Source organism: Tympanuchus pallidicinctus, unplaced genomic scaffold (genome assembly GCF_026119805.1).
Source record: "Tympanuchus pallidicinctus isolate F22 unplaced genomic scaffold, pur_lepc_1.0 scaffold21, whole genome shotgun sequence".
Lineage (NCBI taxonomy): Eukaryota > Metazoa > Chordata > Aves > Galliformes > Phasianidae > Tympanuchus > Tympanuchus pallidicinctus.
The window spans coordinates 2043800-2070678 of record NW_026294733.1 but is presented as its reverse complement, the minus strand read 5'-3'; the positions used below and the strand labels follow the sequence as shown (position 1 = coordinate 2070678).

Sequence of the window (26879 nt, the reverse complement as noted above, 5' to 3'; positions counted from 1 at the left end):
TTTTTTTTCTTTGATAAAGCTTCTGATGCCAGCTACAGACCCTGATGGGATCATTTAGATATGTTTGAGATTGTTTTTAATATGTCCTATTAAAATTGTTACCTATGAGCACATTGGAAGACGATGCAAAATGTAAACACAACACATTTTTGTAACTACTATTATAAGGGAGAAACACTCATGGCTTTGATGTGAGTACACTGTCTTTGCACTGAGATAGATTAATGAAGCCATCCCTATGAGTTAACAGAAAAAAATGGAATGAAAATAATCACTCTCAACGTCTGTAAAACAAAAAAACAACTCCTTTTTAACCTAGAGAAAAACAAAGTAATCTCAAAAATGACAAAAGCAGTCTAAAGTCTGAAGCTTTATACTTGGGAATTGAAATTGCTTCCATGGCCCAATACAGATATTTAGCTCTTAAGTTAACTATAAGCCTTCATTGTTACAAGTTGTCAGAAGCAGGTGCAGCTTGCCAACCATGAAGGTTATTATTATCTGATCTGTCCTCTCTCAACAGTTTCCAAACAATTTAAGACTCTGCTTATCCACACAATTGCCTTGGTTATTAGCCTTCCAATGAAACTTATTGAAAGATGTAGCCTGCACCCATTGCATAATAAAATAATGATTTTTGAGGTGAGGAAGATGAGAAAGTGCTGTGGGAGAGGTACAGGGAGATATTCTACCACTTTCCCCACTTGCATCGCTCAACAGGTGACTTTGTTTATGCCAGTAATTTTCATTCATTTTTACACACTAAGTGTGAGATCTGCAAGTAAGCAGAACACCTGCAGGATGAGGAGAACTGGCATACTTCTAATGACCTGGAATATTCCAGTCTTTCATTATCTCTTTGAACATAGAAAGCAACTCTGGAAACTAAGCTAGTGGAGACTCCAATGCAGTTATTTCAGGAAGACTGAAAATGAAAAAGGCTTCCTCTCCTTTCACCCATCCCCTGGTTTTCCTTTCCCTTCACACAGTCCTTAAACCCTCTTCTTCTGTGTTCATCATTCCCAAATCTGTGGAAGAGTCCCCTATCACTGGGAACAGAAACGAGACTTCCAAACCTTTCCGCTTCACTCCTTCAATACGAATTAGAAATGAATGCCACCTGCCTTGACAGCATCAATTCTTATTATTCCCTCTTAAGCACAGGAGATCTCCCACAGGGCTGCCTGTCCCTGTCACCGTGTAGGACAGCAGCCACAAGGGATGCTGAGGAGCCAGGGTTACACCATCCCTCCCTCGGCTCTGGCTGTCATCAGCCGAAGGTCTCTGAGGGCTGGCTGTCATCCAGCCACCAGAGAGACACTGGTAAACATTTCTCACCTCTGTTTTTCAACCTCATCATGATTTTACTGTCCACAGTTCTCTACCAGGGGGCCCGCAGTTGGACTAAATGCTCTGGACAAGTCCATCCTTTGTTTCACCTTGCAGCCTGATGATTTCACTGGATGCTCATCCTGCCCTGGACTGTGAGAAATAGTAAATAACCATTCTCCATTCTTTTTTGTGCTATCTGAAATATTATAAATTTGGAAACGTGCCCAATTCCACCACTTTTCTATTTTCCATGAAAAGCCTTGGTCACTGCCTCCCCCTGTGCCTCCATACGGTGATAAACATCTGGAAAAATTCAACTACACTGGACATTTGTGCCAAAGTCTGTCTCTCAACCACTACAGAAGTTCCCAGCCAGGCAGTGACAGCATCAGTGTTGGACTGTGTTGAAAGTGAAATCTTTAGGCTGGAGGAAGTGACCTCATTTAAAATTTTTACTAATGGCCTTGGCACAAAAAGAAGGAAAGTTTGAGAGAAATATGCTGTTGACATGGAATTAGGCTGTCCTGGCTCTGCAGAGGACTGGGCTGTCATGGTGAAATGAATGAGTAGCCTTAGGGAGTAGAAGGGAGAGGGTGCAATTTAAAAATAGGAATCCAAGGTCATGTGCTTAGAGAGAAATGAGGATTTCTGCTCCACGCTGGATGCTCCCTGAATGGGAACGTCCCATAAAGAGGCCATGGGGTACTCATGATTCATAGCAGTAGGACAGGGCCAAATGAAAGGCAAGCGTGTCATTAAACCGCATGAGAAGAGGCAAGACTAACAGAAACATGGGAACAAGAAAAGACTGGCATTATTTTAAGAATAACCAGTGAATCCTTGAATTGAATTTAATGTAGCCTCCAGCTCATCCTCACTCGAGGATCATGTGCAGACAGAAAACACTGTCTGATTGCAGGAACTGAAGAAGCCTGCCCTACAAAAGAAGGCTAGAAGGACTAGGTTTTTTAGTATAGCAGCACGATGGTGAAGGAAGGATATGAATGCTGTGTATAAACACATTAGGAGGATAAATAACATAAAGGAAGAAGAACTACTGGCTATAGGCCAAAGTTGGCATGTGAGCAAATAGCAGTAAACTGTTTCCAAATACATTAAGGAAGAAAAAAACAGTTTTCTTTCTTTTCTTTTTTTTTTCTTTTTTTTGGGGGGGGGGGGGGGAGGGAGCAGCAGAGGAGTGAAAACAGGAACAACTTTTCTCTTACAGTGGATGGGACAGACAACCTAACAGACTCGACAAACTCATGACTGCAAGGTGTGGGAAACAGGATTTGCAAGACCAGAAGGTGCTTTGCCATCCTGCATTCCCACAGGCTTATTTTCATTACTACCTACCCTAGGAATGCTGGGTTTTGGCAAACAGTACTAATGCACAGCTCCAACAATGGAAGACTTAGCTGCTGCAATCTCCCTTCTCAAGCAAAGATACTCTATCCGTCTTCTCCTTTTGCAAAACATAAAACAAAAGTAAATTAAATTTACTATTGTGTAACACAGCTTCTGCTTCCTGAATTATCCTTTATTAAAACATTTGCTATCCAACATGAAAAATGCATAGTATAAAATTTCCATTTCATTGCCAAGTATTGAAAATATTTTTTGCCTTCCGAGACTTGCTGCTGCTAAGGGCAGCTCACCTGCAAACAGCCAAAGACATTTAGAAGAAAACAATCATATAATTTGTACTTAAACATACTGTATCATACATCCCTAGGCAATAAACTATTCCTTCTCACAGTATTATATCAGAGTGACTCCTATTAAAAGCCATACCTACTTGATTCCCTCTTCTGACACTCTCTAATTTACCACCAATAAATGTTCATAAACAGTTTGACTGAAAAATCCATACAGCCATTTCAGCTTTATTTTAAGTTCCATTTAATGTCCCTCAAAAATGATTTCATCAATGTGTTTCCATTAACTGGTTCTCTGCCCAATAACTTAATTCCACACAATCAGTCAGGAACTTACGAAGCATATGACAGCATCTACCTAAAATGTTCTGAATCACCATGAAGATTCACTCAGTGAATGCTTTCCCCTCCCACCCTCCCTCATACTTAAACTGAGGGGGAACTTCATGTGAGAGCAAAAAGCAAGAACCTTAAGCAAGGAAACATTCAGTATTCAATCTCAGTGATTATTTTTGCTTCCCTCCCTCCCTCCCTTGCTCCCTTCCTTCCTTCCTTTTTTTCTCTATTAGAATTGAAACAAGGAGCACAGGAGAACAGGTCTGCCAAATAAGACCTTGCAATTTCTTTGGTACTTCAGGTATCTTAGAAGCCAACTACCACATCCAGGACATAAGCCTGGTTGCAGTTTGCAAGTGAGTTGCTGGAGCTACAACCACCTTCTTGATCTCCTCTTGCCTCTCTTTCCCTTGCTCTATGCACTTTTGGCAATCACCTTGCTTTATAATATGAATCCAAAATACATGAAATCAGACTGTGTTTTTTATCAAGTTTTAGATTGAAACAAAGCAGAAGCATCGTGTTCAGTATCTCTATGCTGGTCTGCCAGTCTCCTGTTGAAGAGGGTCTTTGAAATGTTAGCTCTCTTCATCCCCTATTTGGAATTGGCCAATCAATCTCCTGAGCTTTGTGACAAAAGACTGGCAGATTACAAACACACCACCAAGGAAGGCAGAGGCTCTGTAGTGTGACCTCGGCAATGGCTGGATGCCAGTAACTCCGTAGGAGAGAGAGGGATTTCAGAGGCCCCAAGAAAGATGCAAAATCTCAACTGGAACATGCAACTTTCTTAACCAGCAACATATCCAGCAAGACGAAAGAGGGAATCAACAGTTCAGCTTTCCTAACTGCTTCTTGTTTTTCCAGTGCCCTGCAAAATCATCTGAGCTGCATGACTCTGTCCTGGCACCATCCCTAGTGCAAAGGCAAGGGCCCATCCTGCTCCCCTGAGATACAACTGGGCTCCAGTCCCTGTGACGAGATCCTGATCACATACTGCTCCCTCTGCACAAAACTGTTGCTCTAGACTTCCACTGCTCTCAGCTGCAATAGGGAGAAGAGCTCAGACACAGCGCAACAACAGGTATTTTTGGACTAGTGATTGATGCTCCTGCTGTCAAGGGTAGGTGGCAATCAGCTGAACAGCACTTGGGGTGAACAGAACACAGGGAGAAAAATCAGGTTTCTACTCAAGTGGAAATGTACTTGGTGAGTTATTCCCCACTTTCCTATTTTTACTTTTTCTACACAACAGATTATTTTCCCAGTTTGTGCATTCTTTAAATAATAATGCCACATCCACAGTACATTTTTAGAGTTGTATACCACTGCTTTATAATGAAATTGGGAGCTCAGAGCCATGTGCCAGACTCGGTGATTAGGTTGGCTTAAGTGTATCTTCTCCTTAGAACACTGCCTTAACATAGCACTGTGCAAATGAGGGGAGAAGGAAAAGGATTTGCTTTGATTTTTTTTTTTCTAGCTAAGGTCAATAGACAATGTATTGTGTGCTGATGATCACCAGAAACTACTTCTATTTCCACAGTTATTGATCAGGACACATTCAGCAATTTGTACATGAAAATACTCATCTGATGAGGCTCTGTACTCTGCAGATCTCATTGGGGTAATATGTGACAGTCTCAGAAAGGTGTCTGGGCAAACATGCATCCAGGAAGTAAATCCAATCCAATACAGGCAGAAATGATTTGCGCCCACTTCTTTTAATTCCTAGCTTTAAAAGCCTTATTCATCTCTAATTTACGTTTTTAAATGGATGAACATAGTAATTGCTGTTGCTCCCCTTGAATCCCATCAAATCTGGAATCAATGAGGTCTATTTCAGGGCCCAACAATAATAGCACGGCTAGGTTAACCCACTACTCTTAACAAAAGCCATAAAGTTTCGTTCGTATTTCTTTCTGCTATTGGATAAAAATGGTTGACTGCAATGGTCTGTCTGCATACCTTTGTGCCAAAGTGTTGAGGGGTAGTTCAAGGACAATCTGTGTAATGAGTGGTGTACACTATCAACAGAGGTGTTTTTAATAAAGATGCAACATAAATTATTTAGAATCTGATAGCAAATATATTTTCTCTCTTTCACTATCTGTAACTAAGAATATCCCAGGACTTTGGGATTTGGACTTGGCACCAGATACACACATGGGGAATGAGTCAACCTTAAGCATTGGGTCAGGCCAGAAGGGAACTTCTTGTGCCTCCAACACCAACAGCTTCATGGGATGGAGGAGAAGCAGTTCTCTGACTCATAATGCTGACAAATACATGGATCCCGCTTTTAAGCTAGGCAACGTGCAAGCAATAGGATGAGCTGCAAGATCTCAAATGAGCACACAGGTCTTTACTGATGTGTGTGACTGTAGACACATGCTGAACTTGCAACCTAGCTTCAGTGGTTGAGTCCCTGACAAACATAAACAATAACAGAAAAGAACAGGAGGGCTTGTATCCAAACTGAGAAAAGACATACGAAGAAAAAGTTGCTACAACCTCTGCTGACCTCTGGATATTTCCATCTCATCTAGTTTTGTGGTCGTTCAATACTTTTTCTGCAGGTCAACAACAGCAAAGTCATCACTGAGCTCCTTTGAAGCTGTTCTTGGCATTCTTGTGTAAATTTGCAAAGAAATTCAGGAGAGCACCTGAAGTGGGAATACCCAGTGGAAATTTATCAAGGAGAATGTTCTTTTGGCTTCAGACAGATCAGGTTGTGAAGGCTGGAGAAGGCACTCAGGAAATAAAACATAAATCTGCCACACTTTTAAATTTGATTTTGGTGTTTGGTGAGCGTACAGTATGTTTCTTTCATAATCCCTGTGACATTTAATCAATATTAATCTGATGGTGGATGATTCTTCTTCTTCCTTAAACAGGATTAAGGAAACGCAATCTGAAAGCACGTTTCAGCCTGGACTGAAAGCCTATACACTTTACATAAATGCTATCCTTTTTGCCTGGAATGTACTTTGAAGCAAAAGCAAACAGAAAAAAAAAACGTATTGCTATTTCTTCCTCCTGACACACATTGTTCTCACCAACAAAAGACAAGTCTACAATCTGGATAAGTGGGTTTTGAAAAAGAAGGGCAATGTTATTTGAATTCACTGTTGAAAGGAATAGACAACAGTGTCTAAATAGACCTATTGCCCTGAAGGCAGCACAGCGATCAGAAAGCATTCAGTCAAGACCAGCACTCCTGTTCAAGCTCTGGTCATTCTAATTTCTTGCCTAATATGATAGGAGACTTTTTTTCTACCCCAAACTCTCTGGGGAAAAAGCAATCCAGTTCAACCACATCCACTTTTTTTTTTTAATGTATGATTTCTGAATTGTTACTCTGTTACTGCTGATTACACATTAAATCGCTTTTTCATGCCTGTTAGTTTGATATGGCAATAGCACAATTCCTAACTGAGACAAAAAAAAAAAATAAATTCTTGTGGCTTTAATTGCTGACAGGAAACATTTTTTCCCCTGCTGCTCACGTTTGCTAAACACGATTTTTCTTCCAGTACCACAGATATGCAACGAGATGGGATGAGACTCCAGTGCCATGAATGAAGGCTGCAGACAGTGGAGGCTGCTTCCAGCCCTGCCGGTGCCAATGCTCAAATCTTTCATCTGCATTTGTCAGCACCTTTCCCCAGTTTTCTCATTCTATTCTCTGTTCCTTTTCTGCAGGACCAATGACTACATGACAGCTTGGCAATTGCTCCAGGACTGTATTAGTACTACTGCTTAATTACCTATAGAGAGTGAACAGCCAATGTTCACAACTGCTTCCTGAAGAAGTTCAAGCATCTTCAGCAAAAGGTCAAATGCCTGTCCAAGCCTTGCGAGCAGCACAGCTAACATGGTCATGGCACGCTTGTTTCTCTTGCCAGGAGCACAGAAGGGAGCTTGGAGCAACTGCTACATCCAGGTGTCTCTGAAGCAGCCTGAGCGAGCGGGAACTCATTTGCAACTGGAGGAACTGGGAAAGGCATCTGACACAGTGCTGATGGTTCAGTGTTTGCTTCCAAAAGCACAGCACGGAGCCACAGCCTTGCTTTGGCTGCACCGAGCCCTCATGGAGTCAGCTGCAAGATGCAACTTTTCAGCTGCTTTTGCACAGGAAAAAGATCGCGGTAAAAAATACTAATATTTGCTAGAAATGAGTATTGTAGCAACATTTCTCCCTTGAAGAAACTACCTACAGACCTATAGAAAGGATACCTTTTTTCGGGAAAATGTAGAAGATCTAGACACAAAGATTGAAGCTTGCCATCTATCTCCAGGCACGGAGTTGCAGCAGACACACTGGTGAGGCCAGAAAGCTCTATTTCCTCTTTGGCTCTGTTCAGATTTCAACACTTGGCTACAACAGTTACTCAGTCTGCCATAAACAAATCAGCAAAATACCATTTTGTAATCATAATGGCTGCTGTAAAGGGCACTGTGCATGTTCTGACCCATAAATAATCGCTTTGGAAGAAGGGTGCAGGAAGCAAAAATGGGTGGTGAGTTGTTATATTTCTAGCTTACACCACACTCTAAAATGACTGGAACCAGTCAAATGGCTTTGCAGATTATTTTCATGAAATACTTTTTTCATGATTTTCATGAACTACTCTTGAACTCATTAGAGTTACTCTGCTGTAAATATTGCAGCAAACATTAGCTGGAAAGAATATACCACAAAGCTACAAAAATTGTAATATTGAGCAAATGTGAACAGAGTTCTCTAACCAGGCTGGTCTTCCAACAGCAGTTCTGCAGGATTCCTCTTTTCCTCCCTTCAAGCTAATTCAAGGCTTTCTATAGATGTTTGTGTACGTGAAGCTTTTGAGACAGCTGGGCAAGTTTGCACAGACAAATCAGTTCACCACACTCATATTAAGTGCTGTTTTTTCTCCCATTTAAAGCAAAAGTGCTGCAAATGCTTTTTAAAAAAATCCTTCCATGAGTACTAAAACTCAGTGCTTATGAATAAAAGGTGCAGCTACTGGTTGGTTACTTGAAGGGAGGGCATGAAAGGTGTTGGCAAGCTCTATGGTTCCAAGATCAAAGGCGCCTTGTAGCCAGACATGGTACTGGAGAGGGCTGCAATGTGTGGGGCAAGTGGGTCACATATTTGTGGAGGAGCTCCTGCAGTCCTTACACTGGGGGACAAAAAGTACCCTCCTCAAGTTGGGGTTTTCCACATAACCAAACTGTTATTACTGCATGATTTTACAAGAAAAAATTTAGTGAGAATCACATTTACCAAGCACCCAGTGTGGGAATCATTCGGGGAGCAATCCTTGCCTTCATCTGTTGGAGGTAAGGGATCTTGTGGTTTTGTGATTGTTCCTACCCTTATCACAAGGAAGAAAGATCATCTTAAGAATGGTTAAAAAGTGTGGTTGATGTGAATAAGGCAGCCTGCAGGAACGCATCTTTGCTGTTTTTAGCTCAGCTCATTGCAATGCATGTGGATTCCCTACGAAGCTTAGCCAAAAAGAAAAAAAAGAAAAAAAAAGGTTTATAAATCCATCATAAATATTAAACAGCAGAGTATACTGGCAAGTTTCCCTGAAAACAAACTTCAAGAAATAATCTCCAAAAAAGATGTCATGGCCCTTGGGAGAACCAACACTGGCATGCCATCAGATGTTGTCTCATAAGGCTAAATTAAGCATCTGACCAGATTTTAATTTCTGTAAAAACTCGTGCTAATTTAAATTGCTTTAGATTTAATTAAAAATGCTTTTGTATAGAGATAATAATGTAACCCTGTTAATTAGTATCAAGTGGCATCTAGAGGGCATATTTAAAAACTAATCTGGAGAATAAATAGAGCTAATTAACAGTCAGAATAATGCTTTATGATTGCCCTTTGTTTATAAATGCAGTAATATTCAACATGCTTATTAAATAAAATTAGTAATTAATAAATATTAAAGTTAATTTTAATGCTCTTTGGTTAAAGAAGTATTTCTGAACCATTTTTCAATCCATCTGAACATGTTTCAATTCTTATGGGGGGAGGAGGCGGGAAAGGGAACCGCTGTATGACAAACCACAGAGAAATTCAATTAGAAGCAGCTCATTCATCTCCCACAGTGCAGACCATATGGGTTTATGAGCCCACAGGGGATACTGACTAAGGCATGAGTTTGTGTCTACTTGTTCCTTGCCAAAGCAGGCACCACCAGGGCTATCCCAGGGGAAGAGTGGCAGCAGATTCTGCCTTCAAGATCTCAACGCTGCAAAAGCAAACAAAGAGTTGTGGTTCAGAGAGATGAGGAATGCTCTGAGTTCTATTGTAGTATCATTTAAAAATGGTGACGTGCTCAAATTCTGCTGGATGGAGGACTGTAAAAGCAGGTGGTGCTAGAAGTGATCATGTGTTGCCATCCTCTCCCCTGACAAGAGTGGAGGTGACGGCTGGGCAATCGCATGAACCCACAGATGAGCTTAGAAGAAAAAGGGCAGGCCAGATTTGGCAGAAGATTCAGTTTCCACATGACTTTTTACGGGCAATCATGAGCTCCTTCTGAGTCAGCTGGGCCAAGGCAGCTGCTGGGCTTTGAGCAGAGCAATGGGACCTTGTGCTGGTTCTGGAAGAGCTCATGTAGATGTCATAAGAGCTGACCACAGCGGTAGGGCTCAGAGATGTCCCTGTCCTCAAACAGAAGTTCCCATTATCTTCCAGTCTCACCTATGATGGCAAATTTGAAGGGATCCACTAAACCAAATACAATCACTGAAGTAGTTCCACCTGCATCATGCACACAAAGAGAATCAGCTCTTTCTGTATCGTTTAGTGGTTAAAAATCAGAAATAACACCTTCCTGCCTGCCCCTTCCCCCAAAAAAACAAACAACAACAACAAACAACAACAAAACCCAACCAGAAATAAAAGGCACTTTCATTTGGTTATTTGCATCCACACTGTGCAATTTTTGAAGCCTCATCAAATGCAACATATGTCCTACTCGTATCTGCTTGTTATCTAAATGCTGTATATTCCTCCCTTTTTCGATGCCTTGTTAATGATGAAAAACCCTTTAGCTACTCAGTGCAGAGTCCATTTCAAAAAAACAAAGCTCCTCTTCTGTTATGTCAAGCTTCAGCATTACTTTGTAGAACAAACTTTCAGAATCCACTTTGAAGAGCACACAAAGAAAACAGTAATTATTGTTAACAAGATTAAAAGCTAGCCACAGGTCCAATAACTGATGCTCTAACCTCTGCAAGATGACTTTCATGCCAGATTGCAGACACACGCTTCCCTCTGTAACAAGTACGTGTTCAGCCATAACAAGAACAAGTTGAGATTATTTACATAGTGTAGATAGGTGTCAGCAGACACGTACCAGCAGCACCTGAGATCCCAAACACCAGAGAAATGATCTAAGGAATTTGTCTGTGTACTACAAGTTGGACTAGCCTCAAGTACAGACAAAAGCACTGGAAGAAATATGAACATATGGTATAACACTTCCCAGCATGGCAAACAGCCATGGCAACCACTTTTGGAGATATAATTAGATTGGGGAAGCAAAACTGGAGAAAAACAAAGCCAAGCATGAACTCTGAAAGCATTTCAGCTCAAGGTCGTTGAAATATTTGCTGTGTAACATCATCTGTGATAGCATTCTACCTTTTCTTTTCTGATTGCTCTGCAATGCCAAATAAACCCTGAGAAACACAGTTGAAAATAATAAAAATGAAAGTGCACTACAGCGGTTAGTAATACTTCTGATGCTGTTTATTCTGGAGACTAAAACAAGGCAGGAACTCAAAATAACTATCAAAAATAATTGCTGCTTTCTCCAGAGCAGAAAGCAAATAAAAGCAATGTTTTTACAGGTACGTAATCTGGAAAGGAGTACTTGTGACTTGTAAACAAAAGTTTTGCATTTTTTCAAAGAACCAATGACATAAGTCTTTCTCGTTTCAGATCATTGCTCTGAATTCATCTGCCCTGCACAAAGACTGCATGATTTGGGAGTTCAGAAGGGCGCCGTGTGAAGGGGATTTTTGGTACACGTGCACTGTGACAAACACTCCCCAGCTCTGAAACAACACCACATAAATTTGGAATGATCTTTTTCAAAGTTTTCTACTGAAAAAGATGCTGCAAATTTTTTCAACCTTTATCCCATGAAGCTCAGCTAACTCAGGTATAACTAATGGCTAAACCGGCCCACTGTGTACCAACAGTGACTTGGAATTTGAAAGGGCTACAGCTGCCCTTTCTAGAAACAGGAAACCATCTGGAACAGCACAACACCAACCAGTGAAAAAATAAGGGTTGGATATGACATTTTATTCATGATACCCAGACTCTGCAGCCCTCATTTTAAGCTCCTTTCTGTATACATAGGGTTCAGTACAGGGGAATTGGACTAGATGAACCTCAAAGGGCCATCCCAACTCAAGTGATTCTCTGATTAACTAACAATACACCATCTAATACGGAGTAAATAACAATAATTAAAAATACTATATATCATTCTAATCTCCTTCATTGATCCTTCTGTTTTCAGGAACTTACTAGAGAAGTAAGGAGGCTGTAGCACTGATAACACAGGTTTCTCCTCCCATGCAGGAGACATTTAAGCATATCCCTGAGCATAGCTGGAGGTGGCTCAGAGATGAACAACCAACATGGTCTTACATCTGGGTAAGAAAAGCTTAAGCAATATGGAGGGCAGCAAAGTATTCAGATAATGTATACAATGCATACAGGATCTTAACTCATATTGACTTTTCTGCCACAGGTCTCCTCCTTACTGTTTGCTTTAGGATGAAGGAGAAGCTGCTGATGAGCGGGAGATTAAAAATACAAAACATTCCCTCTTCACAGAGATACTGGTTGCAGCCATGGAAGCATTGGTACAGTGAACCCACACTGTCCCAGGCCCAAGAGATAAAGTCATCTACTTTCCAAAGCTGGTCTATATGCTGTGCAAGTTAAGAAACTCCTCAGATAGAAACTCCTGGCCCTAATGTGTCTGGGAAAGATTCAAAGCAATAAAGACAGTGAACAGCTTGTATCCAATAGAAGCCTTCCACAAACATGAAGGAAAGTCAGGCAAAACGATTCCAAAATTTGAAGAGGTATATATTAAAAAAGTGATTTAGTGAGTAATCTCTTACCTAAAACTCTCAATCTCTCTGCTCCAACTACCACTTCGTTGTCATCTGCAGAAAACAGCAATTTTCCAGAGAGGGTTTTCACCTCAAATTTTTGGCTGTGTGCTTCCACTGCTTGGGGACCTAGAGAGAAGAGACTTAGTATAAGCTTTGAGTGAAAGTGGAAGAAAACCAAGTAGCAGTCTCCATACATTTAATAACCCCATTTGCTGAGATGACTCTAATAGCTCTGCAGACACAACCTGCATCCGATACAACAAGAAGCAATGCCTGTGCTTTATAGAGGGTGGCCACTCCATAGGAAAGGGTACCCAAATAACCTTCAACTGTTTCTACTTATGATGTTGTTTAATGCTTATGTATGCCATAAATTGCCATTAAGCTTGGCATGGCTGGGAAATTTCTACCAGAAGACAGAAACACAAATAACAGTGATTGCACCCAGCTATACTTGGAGAGCAGTGGTTCACCTCTCTTGGATCGGTGCTGCACTGTAACAGATTCTTGCTTTCATGCCTGTTAAATATGATACTGCTGTCATGCATAGTCCAATGAAAAAAACCAAGCATAACACAAAACACGAAACAACAGCCAGAAGCAAAACTATAAGAGTGCTTTGCTTTAAAGCTGCAGTTTAAGCTTGGTCCCACCCTCCCAGTGTGATCAACCCTGGCACCATTGCCCTCCTGGCCCTGCAGAAGAATGAGCCACGAAGGGAATGGAACTGAGCCATGTGTAGGCTGAACGAACAGCATGGTCTCCCACATCTCAGAAAGTTTTTAGACGAGCAAAACTTTCCCTCTGAGCTCTTATTTTAATTTCACTGCTTCTCCTGCAGGCTGCTGCAAGGTGCAGTGCTGAGAGCCTCTAGGCAAAGTGTGCTGTTGTGGAACCTGATAAACATCAGCTGCCCAAACAGCAATTCTGTGCAGATCTGTAGCTCAAACACTACAAAGAGCAGACCCTCTGTTACCTGACCTCAGCTAAGCTTCACACAAATTGCCATCTTACGGCTGCACACAGCCCAGAACAGATCCCAGCCTCCCTGCAACGTGCTACTATGCAAGAAAGTGACAGCACTTAGCTTTAGTCCTGCCACCTTCCTGATGAGTCTCATTTCCCCAAAGTGAGTACTTTCTTAAAGGCAGTTTCTAACCCTCACCTGTACCCAGTGTTTGCCTATGTTAGCATCACAGCACACAGACTCATATGCAGCGTCTGGACTACAGAAAAGGGAGACCCTTGTATATCCGAGTCTGCAGAAACACTTGAAGAACCTGCAGCCATCCTGAGAAAATAAAATACTTTTGAGTTTTAAATTTGATTTATATCTCACTAATTAACTGCCTCCATATTCATCAATGCAGCACATGCTATGTGGGACCACATTTTCCCTCCACTTGTGAACCAAAGCTGTTCCAAGTGTAGAAGTGCTCTCAGTGCAGGACATCACAACAGGGACATCACACTGACTGCGTCCTTCCAAATTCTCCTGAAAAGGAGGTGCTTAGGGGAACCACATTCCCTCTTGTAAGTATATGCAGAACCAACAAACTAAACAAGTTCTGAACGTGAGAATCTGTGAGTTTGGGGTTGAATTTATTCCCTTCCTCCAGGCAGTTTTCATGCATGACACATAAACCACTGCTTTCTGAAGTGGCATATTTAATTATTTAATACTGTGACTAGAAGCCAAACTGTTATTTAAGCAAACCAAACAACTCAGCCTCATGCAGAAACAGCATGTTTATGGATTACTGGCTCTGCCATGCAGCAATACTTCTCCCAGTCCCTAGATAAATCTCAATAAATAAATGTCTATCTTATATCATATATACATATTAGTATTTCAAACTCTTTTAACCCAAACTACACATGCATCTATTCAAAGGCTGCTGTGCACTGGGGACTTATGAAACACCCATTTATCCATCAAACACACTAATGTTTGGGAGAATCAGTGTTCTTCATCTGAAAGAGGCATAAAAAGCAATAAATTGCCCAGGGTTCAAAACCAGCCACAGTCAATCAGCAGCGTTCCCAAGATCTTAGGTAAGCTAAAAGAGTCTCAGGAAAATCCTGTGCCTGCCAGGACAGAGATGTCAGCCTGCATATGTTCTTCTTGACCCCAGAGTTGTACAGCTAACCTTTCTGTCTCTGGATTGGCTTTCAAATGAAAACGATGGTCTGCTTCGTTATCAGACAGCACCAGCCAGCTGCCTGTCTCCAGCACTGCTTTCATGTCTCTACCTTTGTTTCTACAAAGCAGAGCAAAGTTTCCATTTGTTCTTAACTAAGACACCTGGGCTCCCCTCTGGCGAGCTGTGTGAAGCCAGTGCAGCATCCCACAACACACCTGCTTTCATCTCTCTGTAACAACTCCATGCAGCCTTTCCCCCTCCTTACCTGTTACTAGGCGAGTGAGGACTTTTGTCTTCTCATTGAGGATGTTCACTGTAACATTTCTGGCAGACTGGAAGTATAGTGGGTTGCCCTGGAACGAGACCACAAGAGCAAGTATGTGAGATGGGGACAGCTGCATGGCTAGGGACGAGGTGAGGTGCAGGTTCAGCTGCTTTTGCCCTTATGTTGATCTGTGCCTGTCTCATCATTGCACAGTACTGATGTAACTCAGAATAGAAATGAGTTTAACTTAATGTGGCAGCCAAAGGTGACCAGAGACAGGCAAATTTCCTTTCCCACTGTTTTCCACACTGCACACAAGCATACTGGTGCAAGGGGAGTTTTCTGAGACTCCTTATATTTGTGTTAGTTCCTGATCATGAAATCATGGAATCATTAAGGTCGTAAAAGATCTCTAAGATCCTCTAGTCCAACTGTCTACCCACCAATACTGCTCACTAATTCATGTCCCTAAGCACCAAATCTCCCTGCTTCGCCATGTTTATTGTCCAAGATAAAGCCACAGCCCACACCTCTGTTTGGCTCAGAAAACATCCCAAAGACTACCCATGTTTTAGGAATAGTCAGCTTTATTGCCAGTATGTGCCACCCAGCTTTCTATCTTAACATGTGCAGATGATGCTAGATCTGACCTGAAGTTTGTGGTATTTTGGGAGGCTGGTTACAGCAGTGCATTTCAGAGTCAAACCTGCAATCCTGCACATAGCCTCAGATGACTCCAACACTATGTACATGTATGGACATGTGTTTTTGTGCCCAGGGAGCTGTGAATGAGAAAACCTTGCTAACATGCACTAAGTGCTTTTGGTCCCAGAGCATTTATGAGCCATCCAGCATCCAGAACCACAACCATGGAGACTGGGATGCTTCAGACCAGACCCATCCCGTCAGGTCTGGAGATAGAATCATAGAAACATTAAGGCTGGAAGAGATCTAAGATCATCAAATCAACCATCAACTCATCCCCTCCGAACCCACTAAATGCAACAAGACATGAAGCCTATCCCTCGACTCCTCACTTGACCGCACCAATTTCTGCCTATTTTTCACATTTATGCTTTAAATGCACCTCTGGGAAAGGATCTAGAGCAGCTGTTAACACACTGGAGTCATGCAGCTACCTGGCACCATCTGACTCAGGTATTTCTCCCACAGAACGAAGCCAGAGGAAACCCACAGTGAAAACCATCTGGCTCCTTCTGTGTGCAAACACATCCAAGACACCTGGGAATCTGTGTTTCCTCCAGGCAGCCCCAGTCCTCATGGCTGGATTTTCAAGGGCTATTAGCCACCTAGGGCACTAACATGGGGTGAGTCCAACCTAAATCAGCCACAAGTCTAATGTGTGAGGTAGAAATTCACTGCCAGCAATTCTTGGTAATGTCTAAAGCAGGCAGCTGAATAAACTCATTAATCAGCTAAGCCAGAGGATTAGTAGAGGGGGTGCAGCAGCAAGAAAAACAGCAAGGAAATGAAAATTCTGTGCCTGTGCACTTCTTACACTGCACTTTCTTCCCAATGTTTCAGAATCTTTCCATTAGGAATGAACATTCAGGACAGGGTATGTAGGTCAGGCATGTTCTCAAATTTATAAGGAATATAATTAATATTTGTATAGATGTTTTCTGGATCACGGCAAAAGAATTAGGCTGTTTGCATATAAAGCTTAATAGGAGCACAGGGATGAACTCTTTGGAATCATGCACCAGAGCTTCAGTTGCTCTGCAGAGGCAAAGAGTTCCCTGCAGCAGTGAAAATAAAACTATAAAACTCACCCCAACGAATGCTACACGTGCACAAATATTCATGACAATTTCATCAAGATCATCTGGTTCAACTCCCCTGCAATGAGCAGGGACAAATACAGCTAGCAATGATTGCTAAAGATTTTGCTCTTTTTTTAATTCACTATGGGTTCTTCTAACCAAGCACCTGGGAATTAATGTTGATGACTATTATATGGTTAATGGCAGAGTAAAAAAGATGGCTTCACTTGAAGACCCGCTTCCTCTGACATTAATTCTCTGCAGCCCTGACCACTGAACCTAATTTGAACACCACTAGAAACAGCAGTTTACCACTACGTTTTCATTTTGCATGTATAGATGAAAGATATTTTAAAGACAAATAGCTACAACATACATAATCTGGAGTCACAGATGGGACTGTAATCACTATGAACACTTCTGTAGCACAGAAAGGTCACGTTTTTGACTTGCACCATTTGACTTTTTTATGGAGTTAAGCAAGTAGATGAAGTGTTTTGAAAAGGCCAGGAATCCTCCTAGGCCAAATTAAGGTAGAAAAAATCATTCAAACCCCAGGACTGGTTAACTTTAAAACTCTGCTACTGATCTGCATAACAAGAGATTCACTACAGAAGCACTACTATACAAGCCAAGCGTAGCAGAAAAAAGGCTGCCCCAAAGAAGGCTTACAAGATGAGCTAAGAGCTGGTATCCATCTAATGAAGACTTAAAATACATAACCAGAACCTGAAATGTTCATCCCAGCACAGTCATCTCATTCACTGCTTCAGATTCATGCAGCTTTTGAAAAAATGGAATTTCTCTACTGGAAGAGTTATATTTTTATTGGTCTGCAGAGAAGGACCATTTCAAGTATTTAATGCAATGCCTGCTCTCATTTCCATAATTCTTCTTCCATTAAGAAATGAAAATAGATGAAAAAGAAAAACAAAAAACATTTCCTTTTGCTGAAAATTCTGGAGATTTAGTGTCCATCATCTTCTGTTTACAAAGGTAACAACATATTTTACATACTGAACTCTTGAAAATTTTCCCATTGCAAGTTTAGCAACGATGCCAGCTTCCTTCAATCACACACATAGAAATTAATAGACTAAAGCATTAATTCAGTCTTAAAGTGGCTAGAAATCATAACTGAAAAGGGAAATCTTTCAATTCTCTTAGCATTTCATGTTATTGTGACATGAAGTTAAGCATTCTGGTGCACTTCAGCAAATGAAAATATAGATCAATAAGGCATCGTAGAATCATAAAACCCTGAAGGTGGGAAAAGACTGCTGAGCCCATCTAGTCCAACTGTCAACCCAGCACCACCATGCTCACTACCCCATGGCCCCCAGTGCCTGTAAAGGACCAACAAAAACCACATTCTTACTTTCTGGGGTGTGCTTGGTATGTGTGCTGAAATCAGAGACTTTGCAAACCTAAAGTTAGAATAAGAGCATGCAATAAATAGCCATGACTGTAATAATAACACTACAAATACATACCACATAGACAAGATACACCACATTTCTGAAGTACAGTGGGCAATAATAAGTACAGTCAGAACCTTTCTAGATAAATAATATCAAAGAAATTACACATATGTTACTCTTGGACATGATGCAAAGAAAACTGAAATGAACTGAAAACTGGATGCAATGCTCTTTTGAGTTTAGAAAAATAGAAAAAAGAATCTTCTTCTGTTTGTCTATCAGTACGTCTAAAAGCAGTTCCACTCAGTTCTTCAGGAAAGCATATTTTTGATGAAATAAATCTAGTATTTCAGATCACACAACAATCCCACATATTTCCCTGCCTGCATGCTATCTGATGTACTGAGAAATCTTTTTCTGTCATTTGCTCTTCTTCTATCACAAATACTATGCTAAGGTTTCCCTGCCCCTCTTTTAAGATCTGCAACCAGTCCAGGTGCTGGGATTAACATGCTCTTCATACTTGGATTTGGTTGTTGAAACTTTAATCTCCTTACAATGGCCATCTATGAACTTCACTGCTGAAGAGTTAGCAGAGCTATAGCTCATGTTCAAGGCATCCTGTGGCACTGCACTGAACCACAGTCTCTCATTTAACTGCCTGTGCAACTCGCAGACCGAATTAGCAGCCACTCCTTTCTGACACCATTTTACATTGCAGGTTCTTTCAATGCTCACTTGGATCATATTGTTGCAGAAACAGAGCTGCTGACATTGATGGGAATAGGATACATTCTTTTCTTTCTTCAGGTTTGCTTATTTGCTTATGACATGTTTCGAGCTTTCTCCTTGCAAGATACTGATCCTGCACTGGGTTACGATTCCATTCACAGAACCATACATTCATTAAGATTGGAAAAGACCACCAAGGTCATTAAGTCCAACCACCATCCCATTACCCATGCCCACTAACCATGTCCCTCAGTTTCTGGGCACAGGTGAGGCTGGGATCCTTTGAGCACTATTTCTCTATTTCCAGCCCACCACAAACCTACTGTTTACCTCTGCAGGAAATCTTAGGTAGCAAACACTCATCATTCTGCCTATTACATCAACACTTCTTCAACAGCAGACTCAATCTTAACGCAAATGTTTGTATACAGAAAAGAAGCAGCCACACCTATTTCATAGATTAAAATGTGGAGCATGCACTGCAGAATGAAGGATTTGAGTAGTTCAAAAAATATGTCAAAACAGTGTAGCTTGCTTAACCACTAAGCAGGGAGATATTCAGTAAAACACAGAAGACTGCAAAAGGTATCAATTGATTGCTAGGCTAAACACATGGCAAACAAGCCCTAACAGCTCACTGGGTGTTTTTCTCTGGCTCCCTTCTGGAAGAGATGCGAAAATTGCATAGATCAGAGACCAAAAGAGAAAAAACATTCTGGCAACCCTTATTTGCAGCTGAAGCAATCCCAGCTAGTGCAGTCTTTAAGGAAATTCAATAACAGATATTTTAGGAATTATTCAAAGTATGTGGAAATCTTTTTAAACTTTAACAGGCAATTTACAAATAATGCATCACAATCAATGTCCTTCTATCTTGGGTGGTTAAAAGCAATAGCTTTGATTTGATCTTATGGATTCAAAGAGTCTGCACAGTAATTGCACATGAAGCTTGTGGAAATAATGAAAATGTTGAATTTCCCGCTGGCTTGAAAAACGTAACGAGAAAAAATAAAATATTAAAGCTTCATCCAAGTTGGAGAGGAGCAGTCTGGAGAGGCCACTCAGAGCTCCGTTTTCTCAGTGACATACAGAAGAACCTCTCTGCTCTGTATGTAGCCAGGCTGTCAGAGGGCAAAACCACCTTTTCTGGAGACCAACCAGGCAGCCTGCAATGAGAGCAGAAGCATTCCTTCACCTGGCTGAGAGCCACAAACAGCCCCTCCAGTTCTCTGTACCCTTGAGTGCTGTTTTGAAGAGCTGCTGATAATGTATTTGCAGGGGCTATAACAAATGCATTCCTTTTATGATGTCCAAATAGTCCTACTATTACTGCGACATGTAATAGCAGTACTAATAACAGAGCTAACAGCAGTGATACATACCCCTCTGGATTGTGTTTCCTTGGGTAGGGACAACACAGAGCTTCATTAAAGGAGAGGGGGTTGAGTCCCGAGGAGGAAAAAAAAACATTGCAGCTTCTTCTTGTAGGCACTGAGTTAAACTAGTTGCAAACATCTCTCCTGAACAAAACCTTGGATGAGCAGTGATTTAATCTGCTTCCAAACAGTGCATCCAAATAGACCAAATCAGTGTCATACAGTGGTGCTGCAGACATTAAATTTCCCCCCAAGAGTCTGGTTATTTTAAGATACTTGACAAATGTTTGTATAATGTTTAATCTCTTCTCTTAAAAGATCATTGGGAAATCCTGACAGCAATTCCTTGTGAAGACTGGGATAGAGGAAACAGATTGGAATAACTGAGATGTAGCTTGTCTGGGCTGAGCACACAAAAAGATAAACAGCTTCACCCAGAACTTACCTTCAATCAGATAAGTGCACATTTGCTGGCAGATAGTATAAGTCTGCCTTGCCTTCTGCTTTGGCTCTACTTGCTTTGTTACTGGACAGAAAGCAGCAGAGAATTACAAAATCACAGCGTAACTCAGGTTGGAAAAGACCACTAAGACCATCTAGTCCAACTGCGGACCCATCCCTACCACATCCACTATCTGTGTCCTTCAGTGCCAAATCTCCATGTTTCCTGAGAACCTTGAGTTTACAATGAGTTACAACGACCCCACCATTTCCCTGGGCAGCTTGTTCCTGCTAGATATCTCCATTTTTTGGTTCATTGCAAACTTCAATTCCAAGATGACTGTTGATACGGACAAGATTAAATTAGTATCACTGATCCACTTTCGTGTGTTCCAATATGACTACACATCCAGCAGAGGAAAACACCATCAAAACTCTCACTGCAGGCCAATAAATGCAGCTTCCTAACCACAAGATGCCCAGAACGCTCTATGAGCACAGATCAAACAAAGCACTCCTGGACCTGACCCCAAGCATGCACTGCATTCCCCCAGTTCTGCCTTGGAGCATGCCTTGAAAAGCTCAGGGGGACCCCAAAAAATGGAGGAGTGAGGAAACAATCAGGTAAAGAAACCTTCTGAATTCCCAAGAGATGCTGCTGAACAAGAACTGGCACCTCCACGAATCACAGCAAACCTCACCAGAACATCATACAGACATTGCACTCTTGAAGAACAGAGCACTGGGCAGCATCTGCCTTTGGCTGTGTCAACCAAGACAAGAAGACAGACTTGGGAGTATCCAACAGGACCCTAAGGTTCCACTTAGCAGCCCAGCTTTCATCTGCATCAACTGAGACCCTGCACTTCATGCCAAATTGCAAATCAGCCACCACTGTTTCTATTTAAGTTGCCATACAAAAGAAAACCAACAGATCCTCCTTCTGCTTCTGATAGAGCTCCTCATAATAAGAACAGGATTTGTCCAAGAGCCTTCTGGAGCAAAAATTTAAGTCATGTAGCTAAATCCCCAGGTGCTAGATTGAAAACATCCTTTAATATTATTTGAACATACTTTTTGTTGTTTAATCATCGAGTCTCTGCTGATCTTGACTTTGTCCTTCAAATGGCTGAGTAAAACATTCATGTAACTAAATCCCTTTTTTTAGTAAAACTTCTGATTTGACAGTGTAAGCTTTTCATAACAGAATGAAAGCAAACTGTGGATGGAATTGATAACAAACAGATTAAAATGAAAGCTACAAAATGCCCCTGTTACGTGCTATGTTTCTTTCTAAAGACAACTTCTTTAAGCAAGGAGGCAATGGGTTCAGTGCAGAGGTAACAAAATGTGGTCTGGACCCTCTTGTTCCTAGAAATAAACTCTTTCCACAAGTGTCACACACCCAAGTCATGTAGCGTGGATCAGTGACAGAGCTGACACAGCCTTGACCTGCAGTTGGCATTCAGGGACACAGGTCTAGAAAGTCATGGGCTGACTCAACATGCTGTATTCTAACCTCTGATATTTTTTAATTATTCAAATGCTTAAAGCAAAGTATTCAAGTCCCTTCTATGCAAACAAAGTATGGTCACGTTTGCAGAAAGATACACTGTGAAGCTCGGAAAAGTAAAAGCACTGTGTTCCCACCCAATGTGACACATTTTAACAGCGTATGTACTACACATGTTGGAGTTCTATGTCCAATACTACAAAGCCCCCTCTTTTATGGCACTTCTTAAAGTTTGTTTTAATGATGAAAGGAACAAAAGATAAATTTCCCACTGCTGCATTAAAGCAATTACATCTCTGACTCTTCTTTTAAAGTGCAAAGAAGGCAGGTCTGTGATGTGAGATCTAAATGACTAGATTCTGCTTTTGGATGGCTACCCAAAGGGTTTTTTACGTCCTTCAAAGTGATTTATTTTTGGCAGTTCAGGGGTTCCTCTCTTTAGAAGAAATCCTGTAACGATCTCATGCAACAACAGCACTTAGAGTGCATGGCTGCTTCGGCAAGATGCTTAATCAGCTGCTGTGCAGCTGAAAGTTGTCTGAAAACTACATTGAACCATGTCTGCTGACATTAAAAACAATATCGAAAAGATCCCCGAGGGATTACATTACATCTGCATGAACTTCTTTGTTTTTTTTTTTTTTTTTTTTTACTTTGCTGGCTCATAATACAGAGAAAAATGCAGACAGGATGACAATAAATAAATAGCCATATACATAAAACTGTGAGCATTGGAATTCTGTTCTGTGTCTGTAGGGGTGGGAAATCTGGATTTGTAACATCTGAAGGTTGCTGCACTTCTACAAATCTTTCTGCATTGGCAAGGTCTCAGATGAGCATTACCTGCCTGGGCTGGGACCTGAAAGAATTGGATACACTGCAGAAATCCTCCAGCCAGCTGTCCTCAGACAACACCCGAGGAGAACAGTACAGATTATACAGTGACCAAACAGTTCCAAAAATGCTTCAAGCATTTTATGTTATATTGGAGGGGCTCAAAGGTGCTCAGAGGGTTAACTGCATTGCAAGGAAGCAGCTCTTCCTCATTCAGACTAAGCAAGATGAGAGCGATTGTAATGCTCTGAAACAGGATAGCAGCACATTAATCACCACTGGAAATTAACTGGGCATTCGTTATTGCAATTTATTTAAATCTTTCTTCAGAGAGACCTAACCACAGCGGCTGCTCATATCAGACCAAGAGGGAGCTCATACCAACCCAATCCTGCACGCAGGAGGTATGAAAGCAGCACGACTATAGCCCTGTGTGAAGGTACAGCCTATTTCTGCCTGGGGCTGTCCTAGCTATGGTCAGACTCCAGTGGTGACAGATCTCCTGCTGATACACTGCATGCATGCACTGGGCAATAGGAGGGAGGGAGGGAACTGAAGAGAGCTCTGCTGAGGTTCAAAATATTCTAAATCACCCAGCTCTATAGTTACCACAACGCTCGTAACTTTTACTCCAGACAAGTGTGCAGATCTCTGTTCATGTGTTTTCATTTTTATGGCCTTTCTGGTATGCCTGCTGCCTGCCTTAGACATCTTTTAAAACTACTGGTAAATCATACCTCACTATGTATATATGCTTTTTAAAGACAATATTACAATTATACAGAACAAGTGGTTTCTGATTTATTTTCTCTTACTTTCAGCATTACTTGGACCATAGCACAACTAGAAACCATCAGAATCTCAGTCAGTCACTGCGCTGAATATATATATATATATATATACACTTTTCAGAGTACCTGTTGTTACTACAAAGAAGGGAATGATAACATTTTCCAAAAGCCTGATTCATCAGAGACACCTGGGTTCTGCAATGCTTGCAGCACTTTTGAAGCACTGTTAGTGCACTGCATAATGCCAATATATAGAGATATTTTTCTCCTGTAAGTTTACTAACATGGCTACCCTTAAGCATTGATAGTACAAAGGGAAATGTTTTCAAACTAAAAGAGGAGAGATTTAGGAAGAAGTTTTTTACGATACAGGTGGTAAGGCACTGGCACAGGTTGCTCAGAGAGGTGGTAGTGCTCCATCTCTGCAGACCCAAGGTCAGGCTGGAGGGGCTCTGAGCACCTGGGGAAGCTGTGCGTGTCTCTGTTCAGTGCAGGGAGGTTGGAACAGATCGGTTTCAGTGGATCCTTCCAATTCAAAACAATTCTGTGATTCCTTTGAAATCGAACTTTCTTTTGTGTTGGGTCATGGATCACTTCTGTTATTAAGGTTATAGATGGCCACGCCAAATTATGTATGCACGCACAACACAAAACGCAGACAAAATCCTCACAGAGGCCCCTGATGTTACCAAAATTCAGCTGCTGCTAATAAGAGTGGAATACACTTCCATCTGTCTGGACTGGGAAAAAGAATTCATGAGGCTCTGATTCATCTGCAGCCATATGCTGATATGCAGAAAATACTCATGGACACACAGACATATGCGAGGTAGCCAGCACCAGAAATCAAATCAATCACAGATCACAGCATGTGATTTGCCTAATTATGAGTAGCACCTCACATTTTTTATCGACGCAAAAAGCGCTTTGTGAATGAGCAGATGGCATTGCTATGGGATGGCACCGTCCTCAGCATTTGCAGATGCAGAGCATTTACACAGCATACTGAAAAAATGACACAACACAAGCTGCTTCCTGGGAAAAAGGATTCAAATTGAACAAGTGTCACCAAACAAAATACACGTATTTATTGATGTTCTGAACTTATCTGATCCAGCCTCTCTCCTCAAATCAAATACACACTCGCAGGCCAGGGAGTGATGCTATCTACACATCATTAAAGTCTCTTAGATAGAACTGTCACGTGTGCTGTCTAGCATAGAAAAGCAGAGATGGAGACCAACTTGAGTCTAGTTCCAACCCGCAAACAATTTAAATCCACACAAGCAGAATCAATAGGAAGAAGCCCTGCAGAGAAAGCAATTACATGGCAAAAGCAACTATATTACAGCCCGGTTACGGCTGGAAGGCAGGATGCAGAAGGCCATCCTCGCTGCTGTGATTACCCAGTGGAGCTCTCTCCAACACATCTGGTCTGCGAAGCGACAAGGGTCAGCCCAGACACGTTCCTGCAATCAGAACATTTCTGCTTCTGGACTGCTGTTACAATTATAGGGCTCTTCATGATGAGACCTGTCCTCCAGGTTTGCCATGTGCCAGGGGCAAACGTTGATCTGTGCGTTGGGAAATCGGTTTGAAGGGCTCAGTGTGCTCTGCTTTTCAATTGCGTTGTGGGTGTACTAATCACATTTCTAAGAACTGCAATTATTTATTAATTGGAAACCATGCATTTGCTACCTTACAGGACACAAAGAAAGATCACGTGACCATTCCTGAGGATAGAAAACTGAGATTTCTATTCAAATTCTTGTTTTTATTTCTGGTTTGTCTTTTTTTTTCTCTGGTTCTTCTCTCTGGTTTGTCTGTTTTTTCTTTCCTATCTTTTTGTTTTTTCCCTCCCACCCTCCCCCCCCAAGCAGTTCCAGGCACACACTCTGGTGTGACAGATTTAAAGCAGCTACAAAATGATTGATGAAAAACATATTTTGGCCTTGTTGTGGGAATGCTTTCTATACAAATACACTGAGTTAACTCTGTAGGGGCATACATGGGAAAGCAGGACACAAAGAATGGCTGGGCCCATGAGCATGCCTCTGATAGAAAAGTAATTTCATCTGCTTTAATTATGATGCAGGGTTACTGTGTTGCACACATATTTGCACAGGTTGGTTTTGAATTTCTTTTTTTCTCACCACTTTGTTTCTGAAATGATGGATACTTTGCTTTCAGAAGGATGTTTTGTCTGTCTGCATGACCAGACAGAGACATCCCTGCAGAAATAAACACTGGGGCCCAAACCATGACCTGCAGTGTGGTAACATCCATGTGTGAGTTGTTGTCAGACAGGAGGGAGAACTGCAAATTTCTGTCCCAGGAGATGCAGAACATGAAGCAGGCAGGGCAGCACTAGACCTGAAGAGAGAAAATGGCAGATGCAGCTAAGTAAATGACATGACATGGAACTGAAATGGAGGGAAGATGCTAAATCATGCTGAATGCTGCTTCACAGAACATGTGCATGTACAGAGATAACGTGACAGCAGATGTCTGACCAGTGGGACCCTGCATGAGCAGTAACAGGAAGCTCTGTGGTGAGATTTGACTGCATCTTGCAGCTGCCATTCAATAGACACTCTTGGGTATCAACTTCAAGGCTAAGAGAGCAGAAGAACGCACGGTATTGCTGATGAGCAAAAATACATCCTCAACCAACAGCCCTGGGGGCCAGGAAGTGGTACTTCAGTAGAAGTCAGGCTCTCAGAAAGAGCAGCAGATGCTTTTTCCATGCCTGGAAGAAGACAAGAATGTTGTTTGGGGAAATGGTGAATAATGGTAAATGCAGCCAGAGAGATGAGGATGTGTGAAGGTAAAATAGAGCACAGGAGACACATAAAAGCCCAGAGCCAGCATTACTCTTTGGGCAATCAGCAGGGTGGCTCAGTCCGACTGGTCGTTGCCACAGAAGACATCTGCCTCCTGATTTTTTTATTCCTGAAGTTCTTTCAAAACTCTGCAGGAGCAAAATGGATCAGTGAAGACATCCAGCCAGTGGCTCCCACCAGGAATAGGTGCAAGGAGGGTCCTGACTGCCTGCTCCTCTTCCTCCTACTTGAACTAAGCTACGTTTCCCAGAATGTTGCATAA

The 26879-nt window shown here is 41.6% G+C and overlaps 1 protein-coding gene across 6 annotated transcripts in view; it reads right to left on the bottom strand.

The window, feature by feature from the left end:
* The window catches only part of SGCD (sarcoglycan delta), a 314278-nt gene that overhangs the window by 41461 nt on the left and 245938 nt on the right, over positions 1-26879 (bottom strand). For all 6 annotated transcript variants that reach the window (XM_052684682.1, XM_052684677.1, XM_052684680.1 and 3 more), the window contains 2 exons: positions 14883-14970; positions 12480-12599 (listed from right to left, as the gene is read on the bottom strand). In XM_052684682.1, the coding sequence (XP_052540642.1) occupies positions 12480-12599; positions 14883-14970 (208 nt within the window). The remainder of the gene's footprint in view (positions 1-12479; positions 12600-14882; positions 14971-26879) is intronic.